The 10,899-nt window shown below is 47.2% G+C and overlaps 1 protein-coding gene across 2 annotated transcripts; it reads right to left on the bottom strand.

Moving 5' to 3' along the window:
- Nucleotides 1–2,976: 2,976 nt before the first annotated feature.
- On the bottom strand, nucleotides 2,977–7,395 carry LOC101780110 (thioredoxin-like protein HCF164, chloroplastic). Of its 2 annotated transcripts, XM_022823296.1 has the most exons (6): nucleotides 7,099–7,395; nucleotides 6,617–6,835; nucleotides 4,844–4,947; nucleotides 4,661–4,723; nucleotides 3,807–4,137; nucleotides 2,977–3,405 (listed from the first exon to the last, which is right to left on the bottom strand). In XM_022823296.1, exons 1-5 carry the CDS (start codon nucleotides 7,270–7,272, stop codon nucleotides 3,855–3,857), a joined length of 843 nt encoding a protein of 280 aa, XP_022679031.1. In that variant the 5' UTR covers nucleotides 7,273–7,395; the 3' UTR covers nucleotides 2,977–3,405; nucleotides 3,807–3,854. The 2 variants fall into 2 exon arrangements, with proteins under 2 accessions (XP_022679031.1, XP_004981639.1); XM_004981582.4 differs by lacking the exon at nucleotides 4,661–4,723 and having other exon boundaries at nucleotides 7,099–7,391.
- Nucleotides 7,396–10,899: the final 3,504 nt, after the last annotated feature.

The following is a 10,899-nucleotide window of genomic DNA, read 5'->3' as shown; positions in this document are numbered from 1 at the left end:
GTTTAAAAAGTCTCGGAGTCGGGAGGGAGGGAGGGAGGGAGGGAAAAGGCAGCTGCGGGCTGCGGCCGCGTGGGGGGCGAGGGAGTGGGAAACGTGGGGCATTTCCGGCGGTGGTCCGTTGGCAAGTGCGGCCGGCCGGTGGAGGCGCGTCGTGGATTTGGTGGTCGCCCGGCGCGTCCACGGTCACGGCCGGGCGGCGGCGGGCAACAGGCAACGCACGTGGTGAAATGGGTTGAGGAGCGTGGAGTACTCTCTTGGCCATTAAAGGTGATTGATTCTTTTTGATCTATCTCGCTACGCACACGTACGGCTCAACCATTTGCGTCGAGAGTGACAGTGTGGTTAAGCACCAACAGTGATGCTGTTAAGCCAGTCTGTCATCAGGTCTCCAAATGATTATCGTTGTTGACAGCTACACGGTAGCAAAGACACCGCCTGAACAATAAAATTAATAACCGTCTAAAAATAGAGGCTCTCATTCTACACCTGATAATGGGAGAGCCCCTCGATATAGACATGCATGATGCGTAGCCCCCTCGATATAGAAATGCATGATGCTGTAGAAGACTGCTGGAATACATTTTTGAAAAAAAGGAAAGAGAACGGAAAAAAAGAAAGAAAAGAAAAGAGCAAGGAAGTGATAAAACTGATCAACCATGTAACAACTCTAACTTCAGCGACTCCGACAACCTTAGGCTTAAGGATTCAAGTGTATACGATTACCTATGATGCTGGGATAGAAGGAGCTTAGAGGTAGAGCCTAAGGATTCGAGTGTATATGATTACTTTTGATGCCGGGATAGAAGAAGATTCAAGGTAGATTGTCGACCAGCAGTGGAGGCGGGTCGCCGACAAGAACGGCGATGCCTTGGGGCACCACCCGCCTTGGTGGTGGGAGTCAAACTGGTGGCACTGCAAGGTGTTGGCTCTGTGCTGTTCGCTCCTCTCATCGGTGGTGGCAGCGCTACCAAGATTCGAGCGGGAGGATTGGCTTTGTATGATTCTACATCGGCGCGCAGCGGCACCACAGGAGCCAAGCGAAAGGCATTGGAGGTGGAGCGCTATGAGAGCTCATGAGACAGATGCGCCGTGCGCAAATATGAGAACGCGAGAGGAAGATGCGCCGTGCGCGGATATAAGAACGCGAGAGGAGATGCGTCACGAGAAATAGAGGATAAAGGTGGGATCCCCACTAAGTACGTGTATGAACAAGTCTTTTTCTAGTGTTGGGGGGAGAGTACTCTCCATATATAGTTGGCTTCGATCAACCATATTAACTACATTTTAAATATCGCAAATGTTAGGTACAATTTAAAAACTACTCCCTCCGTTTTTATTTATAAGGCGCACACACATATTAAGATTCAAACTTTACAATTTTCTACTAATAACTTAACTATTAATTTTTTATTTTTATAATGTAAAGTTTATATAGTTTATAACGATAAATAATATAATATAAGATAAATGAATGGTTAAAATGTTATTTGGAAGACCGTGCTAAATCATACTATATCTTATAAACATAGATGGAGGGAGTATGGTGGAGACTAATTTAGCCCTACATTCAAATATTAAATTTAATTGTTTAAGACACATTAATGGTTAGAAACTGAAATTGTTGACGGGAGTCGTACCAAAATTTTCGTTACTTGAATGATGCGAGGAAGTGATGCGTTTTTTTGTTCGGTTGAGCGTCTCGCTGCCTTCGCCAGGCATGACGGCACGACGGCTACGTGGATGATCAGAGCTGCCGCGCGTCGGCGGCGACTCGACGCATGGGCGCCGCATGGCACAAGGTATCGACGCAGAGCTCGGCTCATGCCTCGGTCTTTCTTTTATCGTTTTTTTTCAGCTCCAACGTACTCGCAAGCGTCACGGTGCCGCCGATCGTGGGCGGATGGCCGCTGGCCGGTGGCACATTGACGCCTCGATCGGCGGCCGCTGACCTCGGCGTGTGATCACTGAGCAGCGCGAGTCGGCGGCAGTAGCTGGTGAAAGAAAGGATTCGAGCTAGCTAGGGGATTGTCCGCTCGGTGGTCGCTGTGGTCGACAGGTATGAGGAGGGCGGATCGGCGATGGAACGATTCCAAGCCTCATTATTCTCTTGCCTGCCCGGCGAGTGTGATCAAGGTTTGCACGCGCCGACACGCACCTAGGGCCATCACAGACTCACAGTGCATGCTCTTGGTGGTCTCCGGCCAGTTACTGGGCCCAAAGATAAGAAACGTTCTTTTTTTCTGCTGGAAACACTTTGACTGATGACTGAAAAGGTAATGCACCCGGCCGTCACATTAGGCTGGGGCCTGTGGGCCTCGCGCACCATGCTCGCGGGCTCGCGGCAAGGGCGAGTGCACGCCTCTGCCTTTTTCCGCCGGAGACGCGGCACCGTCGTCACGGCGTCACCGGGCACCACGGTTCGGCTCTGCCTCTGCCGGCCTCGGCTTTTCCATTCCACCTGCTCGCGTCCGCGTCCGCGTCCGGCGTCCCCCGTTTCCGTGGAGACGCGGAGCCCCGTTCTAGCAACGAGTCAGCGATCAGCAAGATCACACGCTCCTGCCCCGGGTTGACTCTGACTGGCCGGCCGTACGCGTCCACGCTGCGCTCGTGTCGTGCCGAGGACCTCGCGGGGTTCACACACGGCCGCACGACGGGCCCGAGTCTGACCAGACCGCGCGGTCAGCGTTCCACCGAGAAGGTGGAGTCGTTGGTCTCGTGTTTGTTCCCCGGCACGAGCCATGACTCTGCCCTGTAGAATAATGCTCGGCGTCCATCAGTTCCGGTCCGGCCCGTTTCTTCTCTGCTCTTTCTACATGGAACATCACAACTGATCACATTCACATGATCCACCTGTCATAGTATATGGCTGCAATCATCCTCGTGGGACGGTGCTCTCAAGCAGGCACTGCAGAGGCACAGAAAAGTGTTGCAGGACAGTGAACAAAGTGGCAGACAACCTGATTGCACAAAAGGAAATGACTTGGCGGTCATAATGGGAGACCGAATATGGTCGATCGGGATAGATATCAAGGCTGAAAGCAGCACAATAAGCATGTGTTACACGAACAACGAGTAGGAGTGAGCTGCTTTCATGGGCCAGTAGCCCCTACACCCTGCTGGAAAACATTGATAATGTAGTGGTACATGCACATTCGGGGTTGTACTGACGTACTATGTCAGTACCTCTGCATTTTTTTCAGTACAAGATGCAACCGTTTCCCTATCACTGACAAATCAACGCTGAAGACGGGTCCCCAGAATCAACACAGGCACATCACATCCTCATGACCTGGCATAGACGATTGCTGTAGCACTTTCTTCTGGCATTTACTGTGTTTCCAGCTCCCGCAAGCTTGATACCAAGAGACAGTGATTGTGTTAATAGCATAGTCTTAGGGTCGCCTCCTGCAAAAATCAGATTAGCTTTTTAAAAATTGGCAGGGGTCACAATCATGAAATGTGAAATCGACGTGCTGTTTCATCTCTTTGTATGAAGGCAATTTTATATTAGCTAGGTTCAAAAACTTGCCTTAGCAAAAGGTCCAATGGTTTTTTGGCAGGAAGCCGTTTCTGTGTGCAAGAGAAATCGACAGGTTGTGGACTTGTGGTAGCATACTATATATATAATTTTAAAAGTGGCAGCATACTGTATTATTATCTTGCTAAAGATATATAGCTTGAACAGTCCTAAAAGTACACAACTGAGGCATTTTTTTAGAGTCACTGAGATATTATTTATTCACTGAAACTCTGCATGACATATGTACTTACAACTTACTGACTTATTTAAGAGAAAGAAGGCTTACTTGTCAAATGGTCTTGGCATTATCCTGCTACCACACGGCCAACAACTACTAGCCATGACTTCTGGGATCAGCAACTTGATGAACCTTCCTAGACTCGGCACTTGAGAACTGACCAACAACTCGTGCATGAGGAATGTTGGGATCACCAGAAGCAAGTGCGACCACATTGTCAAGAAAATACTGTTTTGGAAGTCTCCCAACAACATTGCCTTCCTCATTTCCTTCCTTATCTAGAAAGGCAAAATGAGGAATGCCTTCTACTCCAAACTCATCAAGCTCTTGTTCCCACTTTGTATTGTCGACATTCAACATGACAAAATTGACACGGTCCCTGAAAAGAACGTTCAAGGTATGTAAATATCATTGACAGGAAATAAAAACAACACATGCAAAGACTAGCTTGGTCAATAATTGTGTCTTGGTTGTTGGATATAATCATAATGCCGTTGATGAAACTCGATAGATTCTTTTGTAAACAGAACTCCTATTTGCCTTTCTATCCACTAGATTGATTAAGATTTGTGATTGATTATGCTTCGAATTATAAAATAAGGACAACCTATGCGCACAGAACTACTTCCTGTGGCAGTCCAGCTATAAGGTTTGTTATGATCGGATCATAAGGGGTAAACACCACCAGAGGATAGCTGGGCGGTGCCTTCTGCTCGGGAGGAATTAAAACTCTTGGGTAGACTTAGACTAATGTTTCTTTCCTGATCCATTGCTTAACAAAGCACCATGCGGCCAGGATTGATAGCCTTTGGCTTCCGCAGACACATACACATAACTTTCTAAGAATAGACCCAACAATCTGCTTTAAGGCCTTATCCTAACTGATGGTGTCCAGCTGGTACCTGCAGTGTAGCACCTTCAGATCCTGGTTGCCATGCCTATAACAAGGATTCGATGGAATGTTCCTAATAGGATATAATGCAGCAGAGACTAGTACTGATTCTTGAATAAATGGAATGGACCATTGTTGTTATTCCGGATGAAAACGTAAGTGCAGAAATGTGAAAAGTGGGTGTAAAAATTACTTGTATTGTTGCTCAACTTGGTAGATATCTGGAGCTAACTCTCGGCAAACTTCACACCAGTCCGCATAAAATTCAACAACAGTGGGCTTGCCATTTGAAAGAGCCTGCATGTTGAGGGACATCACATATAGCCAAATGGTTCATGAATATAAGTGTGTCAAAACTCAAACTGGATTTTTCTATCAAGAGTTAGAAGACAAATCCCATTCTTCTACTATGAAAATATACACTCATCTCACACATGAAGCTTAGTTGTCTATTAGCTACACATGAATTGTTACCTATTTGCCATATGCAAAATTGGTTTTTACTACTACACTTGAAGCTTAGTTGTCTATTAGCTACACATGAATTGTTACCTATTTGCCATATGTGAGTTTTTATCTAGTTGTCATATTAGTTGTGTGTGAGTCGTGTAAGGCTTATCAGCCCATAAATAGAGGCAAGCCTCAAGTTTGTAAGATGGTTGTGATGTACCCATTATAGTTATCAATAGAAAATAGAACATGTTGTTCTACCCTTTAGATCTTGGACTAGATCTTGTACCCAAATGGCTTTGTAGTAAGCTCTTGCTATCCATGGATTCGGATTCGACCTTTTGGTCTATCTTTGCCCACATTGAAGTGGTTCCTTCAACACTTTGTGCTGTTTGTACCTATTAGCACATTGGAGAGGCTTCTCCAATACCTATATCTATTTGTAGCAGCAACGTGGAGCTGTCCTACACAATAGTGTGTTGCATCACTGCATATGCATTTATCAGGTTAAGTTTCACCAGCATTTACAGTGAAGAAAACCATATGCAAAACAAATACAATCAGCACAGCCTGGCAAAGAAATGAATTAATGAGATTCCAGCTCTAGCAGTTTTTTTTTCAAAAAGCAATTCGACAAAGTGAACGAAATTGAACAAATTAATCTGAAGGATGTTGGTAACATAACGACAGGAGCTAGACGAAACACATATTAAGCAAAGAGTACCGATAGCACTTGAAGCAACCAACGATGCATTGATTCATTGACAGGTAAAAAACATTGTTTTGTCTATCGAAATTATTCCTTTCCAGGCGGTTCTCATTGTGCATTTCATGAACAACAACTGCAAAGATGATACTGCGACATTACAACATGTAAATCCCTACCAATTAATTTTTCCATTGGGCACCAACCAATTAACTAAATAAATAGGAAAAAGTCCAAATTACTCCCTTCAAGTATAGCGAAAGTCCAGATAACCACCTAAACAATGTTTTGGTTTAATTTACCCCCTAAACTATGCTGTTTGGTTCAACTTACCCCATAATGCAATTTGTCATTTTTGTTTCTCCATACACAAGTTGAATTTTAATTTGAAACTTTGCAGGCTGGTAGTGGACATCATAATCTATATTAAAAAATATTTTATAAATTTTTCATTATTAGTTTTTATATAATTTTGTATCTCAACGATAAATTTTATTATTAAATATCCCACCCTATCAAAATAGTGATGAAAAATTAATGATATATTGTTTAACATGTCTTATGTTGTCTACTACCATCTTGCAAAATCTGAACTTAAAACTCCACTTGTGCATGGAGAAACAAAAAAGACAAATTGTGTTAAGGGGTAAATTGAACCAAATGGTATAGTTTAGGGGGTAAACTGAACCAAGAAATACTTTAGGGGGTTATCCAGACTTTGGTTATACTTGAGGGGAGTAATTTAGACTTTTTCCAAGTAAATATGCAGCATCAGGCAAATAATCCACATAAAGTCCAGGGAGCGCTGACCTCTTCATATGGCACAGCATTGGCTGCAAGATCTTTAAGAGATGCCTCACTAAGATTGAGCCTCTGCGATGCAAAGAGAGCCACTGCCCCAAGAGTGGACAGTAATGCAACCCTTCTGTTGAGATCCTTGTTTGGGAGAGCTGGAAGTCCAGCATCCTGGGTTGTGCTGGTTGTCTGAGCCTCTTCTTCAGTCGACTCAGCTTTCACAGTATGCTCATCCTGTGAAAGCAAAAGACACATCACTCCATTAGCATCTCGTTGAAACCTATATCCTAGCACTAGCAGGAGTACTGATCTCAAGAGTGCAAAATTCCTGTAACATGTTTATGCCCACAACTATCTACACGAATTTGAAGTTCTAGTAGAACAATCATCATTTGCACGGAATTACTGTAAAAAAAATCCAGGGATCCACTTCGCATGCACGAAATAACAATACGGGAACAAGGTAGAGGAGTCCTTGGTGTGCTGTCAGAGCGCACCGTCTGTGGCTCCGCGGAGTCCGGCGGCGCGACGCAAGCGAGGGTCCTCGGGTGGCGCCGGCCCCACCGCGAACGGAGGCGGAGGGAAGAGGACGGGCGCGGGCAGCATCGGGCTCCGGCGAGGCTCGGCCGGAGGAGAAGGCCGGGGCACCTCGAGGAGGCCACACTCGCCATTTCTTCTCAGTGGTAGTATTTTGCAGCTCAGGCTCGGCGGGATGGAGAAGGCAGCCGAGGAAGACCACGACTCCACGAGCCGCCGGAGTCAAACACGGAGGCGGAGCCACGGAGGGGAAGGATGATGTGGGTGGCCTGCGTGGCGCCACGGCGCCAGGAATCGTGCGATCCACGAGGCCTCGGCCACTCTGGGCTCCAGAAGTGGCGTACGTAATAGGAAGGACGAGAAAAGGCCCAATACACACAATGGGCGAGAAGCCCAGGCAGCCTAACCAGCCCAATAAACAGGCCCAGATGTACCTGGATACGCATAAAAACGAACCGGTATAAGAAACCAGCCAGACTACATGACCCCCTGTTCATGCCGAACGCGCCGGCCACGGACTAAAGATGGCCAGATGGGCCAGGCCCGCTGAGCGGCCCGAGGACTGGCCCTAAAAAAGCTCGGCCCTAACACAGCCCGGCATGAGGGTAGTAGTACACAGGCCGGCCCAGCCCTATGATTGGGCTAGTGCCTGGCCCGCAACCTTGGCCAGCCCGAGCACGGCACGATTTTTGAGCCGGTCCGACGGCAGCCTACTAACCACCTTCACTAGTCCATATTAATATAAAAAACTCTAACTCTTTGCCCCCACTTTCCCTTTCCCAGCCGCCGCCCCTTCCTCCCCTCACTCCTTCGCCGCCGTCCTTGTCGCGCTGGTGACCGGTCGCCGCGCCTGCTCCAGGTCGCCGACACTACGGGAGGCTCGGCCAGGAGCGGCGCCGTTCGCCGCCACCGCCATCGCATCGGCGCGCCTGCCGTCGCCGCCGCCAGGGGCTGCCACCAGGCGGTGCACTTGCTGTTGCCGCAGGGGCGCGGCCATGAACGGCGCTGGGGCCACGCTTGTCGCCACACATTCATTTTCAATGGATTTTGTGTGATGTATTCGATGTGTGTATTTGGTGATTACTGTGAATCCGTGAAGAATTTCTTGATTTTTGCATCTTAGTTTGATTTCCTCTTCAATTTTCTTTTGCTTTTCGGGCTTGACCTGGCACTTGCCTGCCATGCCGTTGTGCTGGCCCGGCACAACAAAAGGATCGTAGTGCCGAGCTTGGGCCGGCAATTCAGCACGTAGTGCTGGTTCAGCCTGACACAACTAAGCCACCGTGCCAGGCCTAGTCGGGCCGGGCCAAATCAGGTTAGTGCCGAGCTAAGGTCGGACAACCCATCTGACCATCAATAGCCACGGTGCTGGAAGCAGCCTTCGACGTCGGCTTGGCTAGGGTCGGCTTCCCCGCTGAATTCGTCACCTGGCTGGTCGTGACGTGCTTTGGCCAGGCGTGGTGGATGCTTCGCTGACTCTGCCGGAGTTCGTGTCCCCTGATGCCAAAAACAAACCCGGAACGGGTAGGGTCCCGGACGCTCGTATGATTGGGGCCGCGTGCGCGCGGCCGCGCGCAGATCGCTCGCCGGCTCACTCATAAGCGAGCGGAAAGCGCCAGCGATTGCGATGCTGCGCGCGATCATTCTGTCGCCTGCCGATCGTTCGATTCGTTGCCAACTCGCGGCACGGTTGCGTGCCATCGTGCCAAGCCGCGCTGGCATTGTTTGTCTCTGCTTGCGTGCCCCCGTTGCTTCTCTTGTCCCCATCGTCAGGGTTGGTCTTGGTCCTGCACTCCTGTCAAGAGGCTTGTGCAGAAACAAAGGGGAAAACGAAACGGAACGAAATGGAATGAAATGCAATGCTGGACCAATGATGGGCAGTGGTTGGGCGTATTAATCTATGAGATTTGCCAGAGGAATTTTAGGTGCTGCGAGAGGCCAAGGGCCAGCCACATCTGCGAGATGTGCTTAGATCTTGACAGTTTCTGAATCTCCAGCCGTGAGACGTAAGTGCGCGCTGCCATTAGTCCCGATCATCATTCTACTAATGCAGCCAATTCTCATGCGCCATGTGAGCCTACAGCAGGTTTTCCTAATCGTGATCGTTGAAGACGAGAATGTTGCTTGTTTTGTTTACTATGTTTAGTCCCGTCAGCTTTGTCCCTTGCGATGTACTGTTACTGCTGTAAACATTCTACGGCGGAATGTTTCGCGTTAACTTTCTGCCGGCATAAGACTAGTTCTTTACCTGCTTGTCGTTGTGTTCTTCCGGTACCGATTGATGGTATCTGAGAAAAAAAAACAGAGTGGTCCCCTACTCATGTACAATGTTTCAGTTTCAGATGAACATCCATACAAAACGCACTGTGCGAAAAGTAGCCTGCTGAAATTGCACGATTTGTTCTGAAAATTCCCGGGGGACAACGCCCGTTTCTGATGAGCAAGCTTAAGTTTGGATTAAACACTAGTGGAATCGCCCTCATCGAAGCAAGATTAACGTTATGTTAGCTAGGACCCAGAAGGGCTAACTTTTTCGCAAGCAAAGACTGAAAGAACTGCATAAAGGCTAAATCTAAAGAACTTCCTCTCGTGAATGCAAAGATTACTCGAGTTGTACCACGGCATGCACGCTCATTGCATGAAGATCAGGGAAAGGCAGTCCACGGTGTAGGACCAGAGCGCATGAAAATGATCCACAAATGCTTGACAAAGCTGATGCACCACTAGTTGCTTGTGCCCCATTATCCTGCGTCGCCAAGATTGCCAGCATCCTCATTGATATCCGCCAAAACGGCCAAATGTCTAGTTTTCTTACCCAATTTTCTGGGAAGATTGGGCCCTACTCCGAAGTCGATCGAGTGTCATCGAAAGAAACAGATCCAGCAGCGTGTTGAGATGATGCCACGGACTCATGTGCTCTGAAGACCACACCTGACTCACGGTCATTCAGAATCAGACTACCTTCACCGGGCTGAAATCATCTAAGCTCTAAGGGCTTGTTTGGTTGGAGACCTGAACAAGTTGCCTGGCAAAAAATGCTGCCTTAGAGTTGACTGAAAATTTGATGAAATCTGCCTTATCAAGAAAGCTAGGTCGGAGGCCTGTGCTTGAGAACACTAATTAAAAGGAAACACAACATTCATTTGCTTTTTTATACCAAAATATGATTTAATAGACACTGATACATGGTTAGCGGATGTCGAATGACTTGCTTGTTAATTTTTATTAATAAGATTATAAAATAAATATTTGTAATAGAACAATAAATATATTAATTAAACTAATATGAGAAATAATATGGAAACCTTATTTTTCACAAGGTGAAGTAAATTGTGTTAATGTTTTATACAGTGGGAATATTATTTGATTGATTTTACGTAGACAAATAAGCTATAGGAAGATCGTGCATGCAGCCATACGATTGATTAGTGTGTAATCATAGCCATTAGCCCAGGCAACCACCGCACTGGAGCCAGACGTTCAATTTCGTCGCCCTGGTGGGGGTTGATGTTGCCTGATCCAGTCAACCTTGCAGGACCGTAACTAAAGGGCGTTTGGATACCAGGGGCTAAACTTTAGCCCTATCACATTGGATGTTCGGATACTAATTAGGAGGACTAAACATAAGCTAATTACAAAACTAATTGCAGAACCCCTAGGCTAAATCGCGAGACGAATCTATTAAGCCTAATTAATCCATCATTAGCGAATGGTTACTGTAGCACCACATTGTCAAATCATGGACTAATTAGGCTTAATAG

The sequence above is a fragment of the Setaria italica genome, chromosome IX (genome assembly GCF_000263155.2).
Source record: "Setaria italica strain Yugu1 chromosome IX, Setaria_italica_v2.0, whole genome shotgun sequence".
Classification (NCBI taxonomy): Eukaryota; Viridiplantae; Streptophyta; class Magnoliopsida; order Poales; family Poaceae; genus Setaria; species Setaria italica.
Note: the sequence above shows the minus strand (reverse complement) of the source record. Positions and strands in the feature narration are given on the sequence as shown.